Source organism: Rhincodon typus, chromosome 10, assembly GCF_021869965.1.
Source record: "Rhincodon typus isolate 14 chromosome 10, sRhiTyp1.1, whole genome shotgun sequence".
In the NCBI taxonomy this organism is placed as follows: domain Eukaryota; kingdom Metazoa; phylum Chordata; class Chondrichthyes; order Orectolobiformes; family Rhincodontidae; genus Rhincodon; species Rhincodon typus.
This window is the reverse complement of record NC_063341.1, coordinates 70,944,734-70,963,291: the sequence shown is the minus strand read 5'-3', so window position 1 is coordinate 70,963,291 and position 18,558 is coordinate 70,944,734. Positions and strand designations below refer to the sequence as shown.

Here is an 18,558-nt window from a genome sequence, read left to right as displayed (position 1 = left end):
TAGTCAGGAGCAGAACCTGCTGTGCTACTGATAGAAATATTAGAGCCATCAGTGGCCCAGAGCGTTGTTAGTAATGAATGTGTCACTGCATTCATTTGAAACTCCTCCTGTTGTTTCACTGAAGGTATTAACCCGTTTCTAGATTTGTGGAAGATTGTACAGACAAACAAAACTCATTACCATTCTCATCCCTGAGAGCATTAATAAAAGTTAGGTCACTGTCAAAAGTGCACTTCACTCACTCTTTCATTCATAAACCGTGTGTTGCCTAAAACTCCACTATGACAAGTGCCTGTGCAGAGGTCAGCAGCCTAATGTAGGTATGTGCTTCAGGTAGAAGCATTTACCAGGCTCCTATTATTCAAGAGTCTTTCTACAAGCTGTGCAGATGATCCATCAGTGTTAAAAATAAGAGCTCAGATTGCAGAAAAAGGTCAGAACTGAAGGAATAAGGTCCTCCAGTTGAGTAAACCAAAGACCCCATCTGCCCTCTCACGTGGAACATAAAAGATTCTATGGCCTCTATTTCAAAGCAGAATAGGCAAATTCTTCCTGATAGACTGGTCATTATCTATCCTTCAACAAATATCACTTTCAATACTGCGATGCTGCAGGTTTCTAAAGCAGCAACATGTTGAGAATAGTCAACAGGCCACGCAGCTTCAGTAGAGAGATTAGGCTGTGAAATATTGACTCTGATTTCACCAGATTACCTCATAGTCACCACACTGGTGTTTGGGTATCGCAGAGAAAAGGCACATTTTGTTGAAGCTTTTTATCTTGTGCTCATCCCTTCACAAAAGTGAGAAAGGGAAACCAGCACTTTACACTGGATGAGGAGTGTTGATTGATAGTAAGTGGACTCTGGTGGTTGAGACGCACTGTACAGCATGCACCAATTAGATGATGCCCGACAGTTAACTGCCAAGCTTTGTTTAAAGTTAATCCAGGCAGTTGGTCTGGAAATTGTCTTGAGGAATAGACCAGAGAATGGCTGTCACCTATTTTTGTTAAATTAACACAGGCACGGTATGCATGTTTCTGTCTGCCGTATATATGACCATATGTGATCTCCAGAGCACACAAGTGTGCCACACTGCAACCCAACTGTGGGAATCTTAAATTGGTTTTCAATGTAATTGTCCTGATGACTGTAAGGTGTAAATCTTCAACAAAATGTGTCTTTTTGATGAGCCACAGTCTAGCCCTCTCCCACCAAATGACTATTTGAATGTCAGTATTTGAGGGATCTTGCTGGGTGAAAACTGTTAATCATGTTTCCCAGCAACAGCGACTACCTTTCTTAAAAAAAGTACATTATTGATCATGGAGCTATGGGACCCTCTTGAGTGTTTTAGTGTGGATTCATTCATTCTTCCTACATGCTTAGGCTAGTTTCCCAGGTACTTCCAAAACAGTCTTCATAGATTCCCTACAGTGTGGAAGCAGGCCATTCAGCCCATACCAATTCTCTGAAGAGCAACCCATCTTCTATCCTGTCCCTGTAATGCTGCACTTCCCATAGCTAATCAACCTAACCTACATATCCCTGAACACTATGGGGCAATTTAGCATGGCTAATCCACCTAACCTACACATCTTTGGACTGTGGGAGGAGACCCACGCAAACACAGGGAGAATGTGCAAACTCTACACAGACAATTGCCCATGGTTGGAATTGAACCTGGGCCCTGGTGCTGTGAGGCTGCAGTGCTAACCACTGAGCCACCGTGTTGCCTTTAGCTACAGCAGATACATGATGAGCCAACCACGGGCAGTACCTCTGGGAACAGTATATAGACTAACACATTACTGGAGAGGTCGCAGTTAAATCACAGCTTACTTCAAGGATTCATCTAACAATTCAAACTGTACATCACTATATGGAGGTTGTGAAACACAGCATTTAAATGTGAGTCTTCCAGCCTTTGTGTTCTAATGGTTAACTGTATGCCTGGAGTCATCAACATCTCACAAAGCAAAAATGTGTTGGTTGGTATAATTAACCAGTCCCAGTCACTGAAGAGGCAAGAGAGGCTCATTTGATAAAGCTGCTCTAAATTCTACTTACCGATAACAAATATAACCTTGGTTTGCTTCAGGTTTTCTGCAAAAAAAATTATTAATTGAAAAATTAATTAACAAACAGATTGTAAGAGTTGTTCCTCTGAGCTTTCCTCACATTTTAGATAGGGCAAAGGATTACCAGGTCTAACAGAGCAGGAGATGAGTTGTTCTTGTAATTTTTTTTTTGTTGAGTAATTTTATAGCAATCAAATGTTCTTCATGGTTACACTTTAATGTCAGATTCCTGATAAGTGCAATGCCAAGCCATCTTTACCCAGGGTTTTACAGCCTTCAGAACCGAAGAGGGGGCGATAAGTTAAGACCACAATGTGTGGGAGCAGAAGTGGGCCATTCAGCCCATCGAGTCTGCTCCACCATTCAATGAGATCATGGCTGATCTGATAATCCTCAACTCTACTTTCCTGCCTTTTCTCCATAACCCTTGATTCCCTTACTGAATTAAAAATCTCCCTCTCAGCCTTGAATATATTTAATTACCCACAGCCCTCGATGGTAAAGATTGATTCCACCTCGTCTCGGCCTTAAACCTGCACTCCTTTATTCTGAGATGATGCCCTCTGCTCCTAGACTGTTCCACAAAGGAGGAAACAACCTTTTTGCATGTGCCCCGGTGAGTATGTTTCATAAGGCCATTCTTCCAGACTCCATTGAGTATGGGTCCAACCTCTCGTCATGACACAGTCCATCCAAATGAACCTTCTCCTGGAATGCCTCCAGTGCCAGTATATCTTCTCTTAGATGTTTATAGAACTTGGTGGGTAAATGGTGGGAAAATTCAATGTGAATGGAGTAATGGCCAACATTCAGCTGTGATGTTGGAAAGGATTTCTCATGCAAAGGGTAGTGGAAATCTGGAACTCTGTCTCTGCCTGCAAAAAGTGTTTGAGGCTGGGGGTCAAAACAGAGCTAGAATGACCTTCTATAGGGAGGCTTTGAAGAGACCTGTTCTTCTGCACTGGGACCCGTGACCTCCCCCAGAGGATTAGCCTGAGCCTCTGAATTACTGTTGAGGGTGACCCAGACAGCCAGCAAGCTTTGGCTCATTACCTGGATTTCCAAACTAAGATCAATACTAACCTTCCATTTTGCAATCTTCAGAAGTTGTGGACCACTTATCCATCTGCCAAATACAAAGATAAAATCAAAAATCTTATTGAAGTGGATGCTACAGTGCTTTTGAGTTATATCTTGCTTTGTTTTTATTCTTTCATGGGATGGAGGTGCAGCTGGAAAAGGCAACATTTGGAACTCATCCCTAACTGCCCTTGAGCTGAGTTACTTGTTAGGTCATATTAGGTTTACCCACATCAATGCTACAGTCAAGAAAGCAATGCCTCCATTTCCTCAAGGGCTAAGGAGATTTGACATGTCTATGAAGACACTTACTGATTTTTATAGACACACCATTCTAAAAGCATTCTATCCAGATGCATCATGGCTTGATATGGCAACTGCTCTGCCCAGAACCATTAGAAACCACAGAGAGCTGTGAACACAGCCCAGTGCATCATGCAAAACAACCTTCCATCCATTGACTCCGTCTATACTTCCTGCTGCCTGGGGAAGGCAGCCAACATCATCAAAGACCCCTCCCACCCTGGTTATAATCTCTTCCAACCTCTTCCATCGGGCAGAAGATACAAAGGCTTAAACACATGTACCAAAGGATTCAAGAACAGCTTCTTCCCTGCTGTTATCAGACTTCTGAATTAACCTCTCAAATTTTAAACTTAATGTTGATCTCACTCTCTGTGCAACTTCTCTGCAGCCGTAACACTGTATTCTTCACTCTATTCTATTACCCTGATGCACTTTGTATGGTATGATCTGCCGGTACTTCACGCAAATCAAAACTTTTCACTGTACCTAGGTACATGTGACAATAATAAATCAAATTTTAAAAATTGGATGATTATTTTAATAAGAATAATGTGTAAGGGTATGGGGATAAAGCAGGAAATTGGCACTGGGTAATGATGCTCATTTAAGCATCAACAGGTAGACAGTGGCCCTGTGGTATTATTGCTAGACTATTAACCCAAGGAACATTCTGGGGACCTGGGTTCAAATCCCACTATGGAAGATGATGGAATATGAATTCAAAATAATCTGGAAATAAGAGTTTAATGAAAACATTTCCAATTGTGGGGAAAAACCCATCTGGTTCACTCATGTCCTTTAGGGAAGGAAACTGCCATCCTTACCTGGTCAGGCCTACATGTGACTTCAGACCCACAGCAATGTGGTTGACTCTTAACTGCCCTCTGGGCAATTAGGGATGGTCAATAAATTCTGGCTCAGCCAGTGGTGCCCACATCCCATGAATGAATGAACGAGCCAGTGCAGGTACAACAGGCTGAATGGCCTCCTTTCACGCCGTAATATTTCTGTGATTTCAGAAAGCAGTTAAGAGCTGCCCACATGACTGTGAGTTTAGGAGTCACTTGTTGGCCAGAGAGAGTGAAGAGAGAGGGCAAATTTGCTTGACATTCTTGGATCAGATGGCAGTCAGTCAATGACAGTTTCATGGTTACCATCACTGAAGTTAGTTTTCAATTCCAGATGAATTAGTTATATTCAAATTCCACAAGCTACTAGGGTGGGTTCTGAATCCATGTCCCCATGTGGTGCCTACCACACAGTTCAGAGATAGTAAGAACTGCAGATGCTGGAGTCAGAGATAACACAGTGCAGAGCTGGAGGAACACAGCAGGCCAGGCAGCATCAGAGGAGCAGGAAAGTTGACGTTACGGGTCAGGACCGTTTCTGAAGTAGTACAACACGGAAACAAACTCTTCGGTCCAACTTGTCCATGCCAACCAGATATCCTAAATTCATCTAGCCCCATTTGCTAGCATTTGGACTGTATCCCTCTAAACCCTTCCTATTCATTTACCCATCCAGATGCCTTTTAAATGTTGTAATTGTACCAGCCTCTACCACTTCCTCTGGCAGCTCATTCCATTCACACACCACCCTTTATGTGAAAAAGCTGCGACTCAGGACCCTTTTAAATCTTTCCCCTCTCACTCTAAACCAATGCCCTCTAGTTTTAGACTCCTTGAACCTGGGAAAAAGGGTATTCACCCTGTCCATGCCCTCATGATGTTATAAACCTGTATAAAATCACCCCTCAGCCTCCAATGCTCCAGGGAAAATAGCCCCAGCCTATTTAACCTCCCTCCATAGCTCAAACCCTCCCACCCTGGCAACATCCTCATAAATTGTTTCTGAACCCTTTCAAGTTTTACAACATCTTTCATATATCAGGGAGAGCAGAATTGAACACAGTATTCTAAAAGTAGCCTGACCAACGTCTCGTACTGCCACAACATGATATCCCAACTCCGACAGTCAACGCACTGACCAATAAAGGCAAGCGTGCCAAATGCCGGCAAATGGGACTAGGTCAGATTGGATTTCTGGTCAGCAGGATGAGTTGGACCGAAGCGTCTGTTTCCATACTTTATAACTTTATGTCTCTATGACTATCAACTCCTTCCACCACCGATGCTCAGTAGCAGCAGTGTGTACTATCCATATGAGGCACTGCAGATATTCACCAAAGAACCTTAGACATAGCCTTCCGAACTCACACCACTTCCATCCAGAAGGACAGGGGCAGCAGATACATGGGAACACCACCCCCTGCAAGTTCCCCTCCAAGGCACTCACCATCCTGACTTGGAAATTTTTTGTTTCTTTATTTGTTAACAGGAGGAGGACGTCGCTGGCTGGGCAACATTTATTATCCATCCCTAATTGCCCAGAGGGCGTTCGAGAGTCAACCATATTGCTGCGGGTCTGGAGTCACATGTAGGCCAGACCAGGTAAGGATGGTAGTTTCCTTCCCTAAAGGACATTAGTGAACCAGATGGGTTTTTCCCCACAATCGGCAATGGTCATCATTAGATTCTTAATTCCAGACTTTTGTTTAAAATTGAATTCAAATTCCATCATCTGCCGTGGCAGGATTCGAACCCAGGTCCCCAGAATGTTACCCAGGTCTCTGGAGTAACAGTCCAGTGATAATACCACTAGGCCATTGCCTCCCCATTCCTTCATTGTCGCTGGGTCAAAATCCTGGAACTTCCTCCCTAAAGGCATCGTGGGTCAACCTACAGCAGGTGGACTGCAGCGGTTCAAGATGGCAGCTCACCACCACCTTCTCAAGGAGCAACTGGGGATTCGGCAACAGTGGCTGGGCCCAGCCAGAGACACCCACATTCTGTGAGTGAATAAAGAAGCCTGAGACAACAGTTGGTGCACATACACCTGAGGCCATTTAGGGACTGTCGAACATTCCTGTACAATAAAACATACCAAAGCATTTCATCAGGCATTATGAGGGAAAATTAGACTGAGAATCACATGAGGAGGTCTTAGGGCAGACGACTAAATGATTGGTCAAAAAGGCAGGATAGGCAATAAATGTTGACTGTGTCAGCAATTCCCAAACAATTAAAAAAAAAAATTCTACTTGTTATAGGGTGGCACAGTGGCGCGGCAGTCAGCACTGCTGCCTCACAGCACAAGGGATCTGGGTTCGATTCCAGCCTTGGGTGGCTGTCTAAGCGGAGTTTACACATTCTCCCTGCATCTGTGTGGGTTTCCTCCCACAGTCCAAAGACATGCAGGTTAGGTGGATTGGTCATGGGAGATGCAGGGTTACAGGGATATGGTAGGGGGGTGAGTCTGGGTGGGATGCTCTTCAGAGAGTCAGTGTGGACTTGTTGGGCTGAATGGCCTGGTTCCACACTGCAGGGATTCTATGAATGATGCCCGGAGACTAGCTGTAATGCACTGGGTTGAGTTAGAAGATTGGCTTCCAAACAGCTTCACTGGATTCTTTGAATTCACAGAGAAGGTTCATGAGCAATAGCCAAAGGTACACGATGTGGGCAGAAATGTAACTCCGAGACGATGCTGAAGGTAAAAGCTACCAACCTCTTGGTACCTTGTGACACCCCAAAGCACTTTACAGCTTAGGTTACACTATTTTGACGTGCTGTCATTGTTGTAAAGTAGGAAACAGGGTGTGCCATTAACACATAGCAACCTGTCACAAACATAATGTTCTACATGGGCGACAAAAACAGAAACTACGGGATTGCACCTGTGGAGAGAAATCAGAGTTAACATTTCAGGTCCTGTGACCCTTCCTCAGAACCCATCCAGATGAGCGGTTAACCAACAAAACGACCACGCCTTTTTGAAAGTAGTTCTTTCAGAGAGCTAGCACAGGAATGATGAGCTAAATGGCCACCTCCTGCACAGGGAGTCCCCAACAGAACAAAGTTTGAAATGTGTTGACTGTTGCTGATAGAGCACTGAGTCAGATCTCTGCAACGAAAGCAGCTTCTAATGGAAAACTAAATCAGTTCTGACACGGGAAATGTTATTTGAGCTCATTGAAATAAATGGAGAGAAATGTACAGCACAGATAATAACAGGTGCCTTCCCTCATCCTCACAAATCATTTCAATACGCTGTAGTCTATTTCCCATTAGGTACCACATTTCTTACTCCATGCTAATTAGTACCAAGCAATATTCTTTTTAAGTAAAACACTGTTCACTGGCTAAGTTTCATTGCTGCGAGAATCCCTGTTGAGGTAAGTCTTACAGTGGCATTTCAAACTATGTTTGTTCGATGAGGAAAGGAATTTGATTTTTAGTCAATCACATTACCCTTTGGTTTTCACAATTTCCTTTCAGAAAGATAATCAGTAAAGAAACGATAGGATTGTAGCTGCCACTAGACTGGGTGGATGTTTGAGGGAATCTGAAACTGTTTGTTTGCACAATTTGCATTGGAGAAACAGAACGTTTATTACCTGTTCTTCAGAAGGTGGAGGTGAACCACCCCCTTGAACTGCTGCAGTGTGTACCTGCTGTAATTACATTCACCACACAGTTAGGGAGGGAGTTCCTGGACTGTGCATTCCAGTTTAGATTTAGGTTGGAACCAACAACATAGGTAGAAAAAGGAAAATAATCCTGCATTTCGAATTTAGAGAGAAAACTCGCACTTCAAAAGGAGCAATCTCCAGATTACTGCCACAGCCTCACTCAAGTGAGTACAGAAACAAAAGGATAAAACAGATGAATGGACAGCTGGAAAACTGATGCAGGAGGAAGAAATTTAGATTCTTGGCACATTAGAATCAGCTCTGGGGAGACTGGAACCTGTATGAGCAGTATGGTCTGCCCTTGAGCAGAGCTGGGATCGAGTTCCTTGCTAGGGATGATTTACCAGTGCTATTGGAGAGGGTTCAACTGATGTAGCAGGAATGTGTAAAACAATGAGATACTATCAGAGCATGCACAAAATTACTAGAATAGAGAATGGTAAATTGATAGGTGTGGTCAGAGAAAATACTAGAGTCTAATTCTGGGTTACCATGCATGTATGTAAATGCACAGAGTGCAGCAAGTTTGGGGACTCAGGTGCTCAGCTTGACCTGTAGAAATATGATGTTGCAGGTGACAGATCTGGCTCAAGGAGGGACTGGACTCAGTCTTAAATATTCCTGGATACAGGGTGCTGTTAGAAAAGGGGAAAATGGAACTTGGCATTGAATGTCAACAAGCAATGGTTTGATTCTGTCTTGTTGGAGATGGCCATTGCCTGGCATTTGAGTGCCGTGAATGTTATTTGCCACTTTTTTGCCCAAGCCTGGATTTTGTCCAGTTCTTGCTGCATTTGGACATATCCTGCTTCATTACCTGAGGCATCCCAGCTGGCTGTCATTGTGCAATCATCGGCGAACATTCCTACTTCCGACCTTGTGGTGGAGGGAAGGTCATTGATGAAGCAGCTCTAGATGGTCGGCCCTAGGACACTACCCTGAGGAACCCCTGCAGAGATGTCCTGGAGCTGAGATGATTGACCTCCAACAACCACAACCATCTTCCTACGTGCTGGGTATGATTTAAAACAAGCAGACAATTCTGCACACATCATCCCCACTGATTCCCATTGACTCCAGTTTTGCTTGGACTCCTTGAGGCCACGTTTGGTGAATACAGCCTTGATATCAAGGGCTGTCACTCTCACCTCACCTCTGGAATTCAGCTCTTTTATCCATGTTTGAACCAAGGCTGTAATGAGATCAGGAGTTGAGTGGCCCTGGCGGGACCCAAACTGGGCGTCGCTGAGCAGGTTATTGCTGAGCAGGTGCTGCTCGATAGGACTATTGATGGCAGCTTCCATCACTTTACTGATAATCACAAATAGACCGATGGGGCAGAAAGTGGATAGTTTGGATTTGTCCTACTTTTTGTGTACAAGACATACCTGGGCAATTTTCCACATTGTTGGGTAGATGCCAGTGTTGTAACTGTACTGGAATAGCTTGGCTGGGGGAGTGACAAGTTCTGGAGCACAAGTCTTCAGTACTATTGCCAGATGTTGTCAGAGCCTGTAGTCTTTGCAGTATCCAGTGTCTCCAATTGTTTCTTGATATGAAGAGTGGAATGAATTGAATTGGCTGAAGACTAGTATCTGTGATGCTGGGGATCACTGGAGGAGGCTGAGATAGATCATCCACTCAGCACTTCTGGCTGAAGATTACTGCGAATGCTTCAGCCTTATCTTTTGCACTGATGTGCTGGGCTCTTCCATCATTGAGGATGGGGATATTGTTGAAGCCTTCTCCTCCAGTGAATGTTTAATTGTCCACCACAATTCATGACTGGATGTGGCAAGACTGAAGAGCTTAGATCTGATCCATTGGTTTTGGAATCGCTTAGTTCTGTCTATCTCTTGCTGCTTATGTTGTTCGGCATGCAAGCAGTCCTGTTTGGTAGCTTCAGCAGGTGGACACTTCATTTTCAGGTATGCCTGGTGTTGCTCCTGGCATGCTCTCCTACACTCTCCATTGAACCAGGGTTGATCCCCTGGCTTGATGGTAATGGTTGTGTGGGGGATATGTCAGGCCATGAGGTTACAGATTGTGCTGGAGTACAATTCTGCTGCTGTTGATGGCCCACAGCGCCTCATGGATGCCCGGTCTTGAGTCGCTATCTAACCCATTTAGTGATAGTGCCACACAACATGATGGGGGTATTTTCAATGTGAAGGCGGTACTTTGGCTCCACAAGGACTGTGCGATGGTCACTCTTATTGACACTGTCATAGACAGATGCACCTGCAGCTAGCAGATTAGTAAGGATGACATTGAGTATGTTTTTCCCTCTTGCTGGTTCCCTTACCACCTGATGCAGACCCCCCAAGTCTAGCTGCTCTGTACTGTAGGACCAACCAGTTCAATCAGTAGTAGAGTACATTCTGCATGTAAGGAGAGGGTTAGAGTATTGGGGACAAAGGATGTCCAAGAGGGGTCAAGGACAGACTCGAGCCAAGGAATGTTGGTTGGTGTAATCTATAGACCACCAACTGGTGGGAAGGATATAGAGGCACAAACTGAGGTGTGAAGATTATTGAGTAGTTATAAAAGGAAACCTTAATTATCTTATGTTATAGTATGTTGAGGTTGTACAGGACATTGGTGAGGCATCTTCTGGAATACTGTGTCCAGTTCTGGTCGCCCAGTTATGGGAAGGATATTATCAAGCTGGAGAGAGTTCAGAAGAGATTTACCAGGATGTTGCCAGGTATGGAAGGTTTGAATTAGAAGGAAAAGCTGGATAGGCTGGGACTTTTTTCACTGGAGGTAGGAGGTTGAGAGGTGATCTGAAAGAAGGTTATAAAATAATGAGAAGCATAGATAAAGTTGACGGTAGTTGTCTTTTCCCTAAGATTGGGAATTTCAAGACTAGGGGGCACATTTTTAAGGTGAGAGGACAGAGATTTTAAAAAAGACATAAGAGGCAAATGTTTTACACAGAGGGTGGTTCACGTGTGGGAAGAACTTCCTGATGAAGTGGTGAATGCGGGTACAATTATCACGTTAAAAAGATATTTGGATAGATACATGAATAGGAAAGGTTTGGAGGGATATGGGCCAGGAGCAGGCAGGTGGGACTAGTTTGGTTTGGGATTATGTTCGGCATGGACTGGTTGGATTGAAGGGTCTGTTTCTGTGCTGTATGACTCTATGATTCCATGACTATCTTAATACAGACTGGGATAGGAGTAGTGTAAAGGGCAGAGAGGGGCAACTGATCCCAGGTTGTATTCAGGACAATGTTCACCAAAATAATGTGTTTAGTCCAATGGGAAAGGAGGCACAGCTTAACCTAGTTGTTGAAATCAGTGTCAGTGGGAGAATGTTTAGTGATTGCTGTATCATAACGTTTCAGGTGACTATGGAATAGGTCAAAGAATGAATGATTAATTGCAGGAAAGCTAATTTCAATAATATAAGGATGGATCTGAGTAAAAAATTGAAGTCGAAAGTTGGCAGGAAAATGGCAGCTGAACAATGGGCTACTTTCAAAAAAGAAATGGTTGGGGTGCAGTCAAGGCCTGGTCCTTTGAAAGGAAAAACAAATCCAGAGCTGACTGGCTGACAAAAGAGATACAAATTGTGATTAAAAAGAAATTATAAAAAGCGTGCTTATGATAGATGTCAGGTCGAAAATACAGTTGAGACCTGGGCTGAATATAGAAATTTCAGTTGATGACAAAGAAAATAAGAGGGGCAGAGAGGGAGTATGAAAAGACAATGGCACGTAACTTAAAGGAGAATCCCAAAATCCTCTATAGCTATATAAATCGTAAAGGATGGTTAAAGGAGGACTGGACCCAATAAGGGACCAAAAAGGGCATCTATACATGGAGGCAGAGGGTATAGCTGAAGAATTAACAAAAACCTATCCACTGGTACAGACACATGTAACACGACCAAGCTCTGTCAGAATATTGTATTCTAGCAAGGAGCCAATGAAAGAACAAGCCATCTCTGGTAACTTAACAGTTGATCAAATTTTAGGAAGAACATAAATCTTTTCGGCAAAACAGCCAATTTGGAATGTTGTGCAGTTGCTAGAAACGCCACAATAAAAAGTACTCAAAAGAATGTTTGCTAGACATAAAATAAAAATAGAAAATACTAGAAAAACCCCCAGGAGATCAGACCATTATCTACTTGAAACAAAAACAGGAATTGATGGAGGGAGGAACTCAGCAGGTCTGGCAGCACATGTGGAGAGAGAAACCCTTGGAGTTTCACAGAAGGCTCCCATTGAACTCAAAACGTTAACTGTTTCTCTCTTCATGGCTGTGGCCAGACCTGCTGAGTTTCTCCAGCACTTTCTGCTTTTTATTTCGCATCTCCAGCATCCGCGGTTCTTTGCTTATATCTGAGCATCTGATTAAATTATCTGAAGGACAATTACCAATCAAAATGCTAACTCAGTTTCTAATGCTGCCTGTATCCACAATTTTGTTTTTTTTTTAATGAGAAGGAATACTATTCTTAGTACAACATGGCCAGAATAAATTTACTAGTTTCTCAATAATGATTCTACTCAAGAACATTCACACGAATGCTTTGTGGAGATTATTTCATGAATTTGGGATTAGGAAACAGAGTTTGGGAAAAAGAAACAAAAATTACGAACATGTGTAGTTTACCTGATCATCAGAGTCTGACTCAACACCAACAGCATCTGTGACATCCACGAGCAAACTGAGGTCAAGTTCACTGGGGCCTGGTATATTTGATGAAAGAGGATGTTAGGAAATTAGGGAGAGAACTTAAGAACAAAGTGAAATCTCTGTCTCCTATTGAAATCTATCACGGTTTTCAATGGTAAATGTTGACATTCATGATCAACCAGTTGGTAACTCTTCTGCTCGGAATGTGAAAGTTGAGTTAGGGAATGGAGACTGGGACAGAGACCGGAGGACAAAGCTGAAACTTTCCAATGAGATGCTAAGCCGACTGCCCCCTCAGGTGGACACAAAAGATCCCATGATATGATTTGTAGGGGAGTTGGTGGGTTCTCCTGGTATCTACCAACGTCCATATCAGGGGGTGGTTCTCATTTTGGAGTGGGTACTATCAACACAGGATCTGTGTGTGTGCAGGTGCTCCCACAATGCAGTTACAACAACAAGTGATGGGAATGGGAAGAGGAATTTTGACATTTGCAAAGCAATCATTCCATCTTACCCTGCACTATGGATGGAGATGATTGCGTGGTCAATTATACATTACTCTTTGTTCTTAAATTTGATGGGGTTGATTCCGAGTGTCTGCTATTTGCTATTTGATGGAAGCCCTTGTCATTAGTCAATAACTTCTACAGCTGATACAGAACAGACATTTTCTTTACTCATCTTATCAGTAATAAACGGTTAGTTACATTGACCAGACACCCTTTAATACTGAAAGTATTGTAGCTAGGATCGGGTGATTCAGTTGATATACAGTGTTTTGCTGACAGATGCAAGTTTAAAAGTAACATTTCAATCTTACACAAATGTACTGTCTACCAGTGGCATTGGGTCACAAACGCAGCCTTTTCTTAGATGAGACATGAATGCCAATGGTTTGTTGTCCATTTCTGGGAATGGAGGTCAATTCAGAGGTTAGTTAAGACTCACCTACATTGCTGTGGGTCTCGAGTTACATGTAGGCCAGACCAGCTTTCCTTCCCTAAAGAGCATTAGACGGTTTTTCCCCATGAAATAATGATAATTTTATGATCAAGGAGGGAAGTGTTGAACTCCCAATATTAATAATCTACGAGCTGCCCTGGTGAGAGTTGAATAGCATTAGCCTGGATCACTAAGAGACATTACCATAGAGTCATACAGACCCTTTGGTCCAACTAGTCCCACCATGTTCCCAAACTAAACTAGTCCCACCTGCCTGCGTTTGGTCCATATCCCTCCACACCTTTCCTATTCATGTACTTATCCAAATGTCTTTTTAACATTGTGACTGTACCCGCATCTACCACTTCCACTGCCAGTTCATTCCACACATGAACTAGCCTCTGTGTAAGAAAAGTTGCCCCTCATGTCCTTTTTAAACCTTTCTCCTCTCACCTTAAAAATACGCTCAGAGGTTTGAACTCTCCCACTTTAGGGAAAAGGCCTTTGTTTTTCACCTTATCTATGCCCCTCATGATTTTGTAAATCTCTATAAGGTCACCCCTCAACCTCCCAAGCACCAGTGAAAGAAGTCCCAGCCTGTTTATAATTCAAACTCTCCATTCCCAGCAACATCCTGGTAAACCTCTTCTGAACCCTGTCCAGTTTAATAATATCCTTCCTACAACATTATGCCAACATCTCCCCTTACTGGAATACTGAGCACTGCATTACAGCAAAATGGTCAAAGCTTTGGAGATGACGCAGAAGAGTTTCATTAGAACGGCACCAGGAAAAAGGGATGTCAGTGATGCAGAAAGCTTGGGCAATATCCTCCATTGACCAGAGATGATTAAGGAAAGATCCATTAACAATATTCAATTGTGAGGACACCATTTCCTTTCAAACACAGCGAGTAATGAACTGAAGGTCACCGCCTCAAAGAAGCAGATTCAACGGCAAACTGGACAAATATTGGAAAGGAGCAAAAAATTGCAGAGCTCTGGGGAAGGAGCTGGGAGTATCGCTACTCATTATTCAGCTCTTTCAAAGAGCATGCACAAACAAGAAAGGATACAGAGAGTAAGCCCTCTTGGGGGATCCCAGCTTGGAGCATCTGCAGGCTCATGGCTCAAGAAAGGACTGTAATGTTGGACATTTTAAGATTATTTCTTCGTTTTCCTACTTTTATGCTAAGAAGACACAGTGCTAAACTTTTTTTTAACTTTTTTTTCTTTATTTCTCTATCTCTGTAACTACGATTTTGTACCTACGTTCATTGTACCTAAGGTGGCCCATATGTGGTGACATTGTGTGCATTTCACTGTTCTCCTGTACCCCGTACTTGAGCAAATGTGACAATAAATCCTAAATTTAAATCTAAACAGTTCACATAGAACCACTGATAGGTTAGGTAAGTGGGGAAAAAGCTGGCAAATGCAGTATAATGTGGGAAAATGTGAAGTTGTTCATTTGGGAAGGAAGAACGAAAGAACTGAATATTATTGAATGGAGAAAAGCTGCAGAAAGTTGCAACACAAAGGGACTTGGGGGGACTTGTCCATGAAACACAGAAAGCTAGCACACAGGTGCAGCAGGTAAACAGGAAGGCTCATGGATGTTGGCCCTTTCCAAAAGGGGTTGGATTATATGAGTGGGGAAGTCTTACTATAACTGTACAAGGTACTGGTAAGACCACATCTGGAGTACTGTGAACAGTTTTCCCCTTATTGTAGAAAAGATATCATTTAATTGCAGGCAGTTCATAGAAAGTTCATTAGGATGATCCTTGGTCTGGAGGAATTGTCTTATGAGCAAAGGTTAAACAGGTTGAGACTTTATTCACTGGAGTTTAGAAGAATGAGAGATGATTTTATTGAAACACATAAGATTCTTAAAGGGCTTGACAGGGTAAATGCTGAGAGGATGTTTCCTCTCATGGGAGAGTCTAGGACCAGAGGGCACAGTCTCAGAATAAAGGGGGACCAACTTAAGACTGAGATCAGGAGGAATTTCTTCTCTTAGAGAGTTGAGAGTCTTTGGAACTCCTGATCACAAAGAGCTGTAGGGAAAGAGTCTTTGTGTACATTTAAAGCTCAGATGGATAGATTCTTGATCAGTCTTGGAATCGAAGGTTATGGGGAAAAGGCAGGAAAGTGAATTTGAGCAACGTTGGATCAGCCATGATCCTATTGAATATTGGAGCAGGCTCGAGGGGCCGAATGGCCTACTGCTGTTCCAATTTTTTAAAGTTTATGGTCTAAGATGGGCTGAATGGTCTCATTCTGTGTTCTAAGGTTCTAGCATTCGCAAAGCTTTCAGGGAAAAAAAAAGAAAGTTGGGTGTACAAATAGCCAGGTGGTAGTACACAGCTTGAGTATTGCTGAAAGAAAAAATGACACACTTTGTTGAAGTTGACTCTCTCTGAACCACCAAAAACTATTTGTGTACGAGGTAATGAAGTTGGGTTTCAGCCTAATCCCCTTCAGTTAATCCACTTGACCTGGTGAATCGGTTCACCACTTCGAATCCACACTGACTGAGATGTGAAAGCTGAATTTGGCCAGGTCGGTGGCGGGAAGGACATCCACAAGGTTTCACCTTTGTACTTGAAGATCGAATTACGAAAAAGCGATGGAAAACATTGGGGTATTCCAGGGTGACCGATTGGTTTTGAAGGTGCACAAGACAGCACGCAGAACAAGAAAGAAAGCAAATCTAACTCACTCTGTTACGTTATACTATGACTTTAGGATAAGGTCCAAATCAGGAAAAAGGTACTTTCGCAACTGAAATCAGGAAACAAGGAAATGTGAGAACATTATTGCACAACCAGTGAGGGCTCTATGGTTACAGAAACAGAAAATTGTAGAAAATGTAAAAAAAAGGAGCAGGAGTAGGCCATTCAGCCCTATGAACCTGCTATGTCATTCAATATGATCATGGGGTCAGGTCAGAGACCAGAGATTGGTAAGGCCCCAGAACTGAACCTGGCTGACTCTGCAGGAGAGGTCATTTTCCTCGTGGGAGACTCTAAGACCAGAGGCTGTAAACTCAGGAAGGGCTCACACATTTAAGAATGAGATGAGGAGGAATTTATTCTATCAGAGAGGAGTTAATCTGTGGAATTCTTTACCACAGAGAGCTGCTGAGGCTGGCTCATTAAGTATACTCAAGGATGAGATAGGTTTATGGCGAAAAAAGGCAGGAAAGTGATTTCAAATAAACCTGTTGGACTATAACATGGTGTCATGTGACTTCTGACTATATCTAATTCCTTCTTGAAAACATTCAATGTTTTGGCCTTTCTGAAGCAGAAAATTCCACAGACTCACCACGGTCTATGCGAAGACGTTTTGCAATTTACTTTGTCTCCTCATCATACTCCACAGCTCAGAGGAAATTATTCAGGCCTGTCTTTTCCCTTCTATCAAACCACCTTCTGGAAGATTCTCTTTCAGTCATCCCCTCCTTTTGGGATTGAAACCCATGACTTCCTCTTGAATGTATCAGGGAAAAATCACCGAACCACTTCCAGGTTCTTAAACCTTACACTTATACTTAGGAGTGACTCTGACAATAGCATATTCGAGTCAGTGTTGATGTATTATCCTTCGTATTGTCCCCTTGCTGGGCTTGGAGGGTTTGAGCTATAGGGAGAGGCTGAATAGTCTGAAGATATTTTCCCTGAAACGTCAGAGGCTGAGTGAGCTTATAGAGGTTTATAAAATCATGAGGGGTATGGATAGGATGAATAACCAAAGTCTTTTCCCAGGGTAAGGGAGTCCAAAACTAGAGGGCATGGGTTTAAGGCAAGAGGGGAAAGACGTAAAAGGGACCTAACGTTTTCAGTTGCCAGAGGAAGTGGTGGAGGCTGGTACATTTACAACATTTAAAAGGCATTTGGATGGGTATATGAATAGGAAGGTTTTAGAGAGATATGGGCCAAATGCTGGCAAATGGGAGTAGATAAATTTAGGACATCTGGTCGGCACGGACGAGTTGGACCAATGGGTCTGTTTCCGTGCTGTACATGATTCTATGACAATGTAAGTGTCTACAATTCCTTTACATCTGTCATTTTCAACACGAATATAAATAGTTGTCCATTAGATTTGGAACTTACCAGCCACAGGTTCTTTGGTAGGAAACAATTTGTTGTCGACTGCCACAGATATGTCATAAAACACCTCTTCCTCATCTCGGTCTGCATCCAGCTGGGTAGAACAATGGAAGAAAGCCATGTCATCAGCTACGGCCCATATCTATTAACAATCGGTAACCCGTACTGGGATCAGGTTCAATGTTGCAATGGTCTCCTATCAAGTACAGAGCCTTAAATGAATCAGTCAATCATTACCTGCTCATGTCTCCACCCAACTCTACCATGCAGGAAACCAAAGGACTGTGGATGCTAGAAATCAGAAACAAAACCAGAAATTGCTGGAAAAGCTCAGTGGGTCTGGTAACATCTGCGGAGAAAAAGCAGAGTTAACATTTCTGAACTGAAGAAGGTTCACTGGACCCGAAACGTTAACTCTACTTTCTCTCCACAGATACTGCCAGACCTGCTGAGTTTCTCCAGCAATTTCTGCTTTTGTTTCGACCATCCAGGATCTCAGACTAGAAAAGGCAAATGCCCTTAATGATGACGTGGTCCTGATCTAAACTGCGCCTAATTACTTATTTATGGAGTTTTCGGAATCATCGTCATTCACCGTTATATATTGTGTTAATGTCGTAAAAAGCCAGGAACTAATTCACCAGGAATCAATTGTATGTGTGGGTTTTCCAGTGCCGTCACACACATAACTGCACTAGAGAGTCAAGTATTGTGTAACACAACATTTCCTGAAACAATCTGCTATGGAGGCAGAGATAGTAGGAACTGCAGATGCTGGAGAATCTGAGACAACAAGGTGCAGAGCTGGATGAACACAGCAGGCCAAACAGCATCATAGG

At 43.0% G+C, this 18,558-nt stretch overlaps 1 protein-coding gene across 1 annotated transcript in view; it reads right to left on the bottom strand.

Annotated features, from left to right (window-relative positions):
• Positions 1-2,063: 2,063 nt before the first annotated feature.
• Positions 2,064-18,558, bottom strand: part of ak5 (adenylate kinase 5) — a 35,931-nt gene continuing 19,436 nt past the window's right edge. Inside the window, exons 6-9 of the mRNA XM_048601550.1 lie at positions 17,723-17,813; positions 12,631-12,707; positions 3,166-3,208; positions 2,064-2,107 (exon numbers count right to left, since the gene is read on the bottom strand). Coding sequence (XP_048457507.1) covers positions 2,064-2,107; positions 3,166-3,208; positions 12,631-12,707; positions 17,723-17,813 — 255 coding nt within the window. The remainder of the gene's footprint in view (positions 2,108-3,165; positions 3,209-12,630; positions 12,708-17,722; positions 17,814-18,558) is intronic.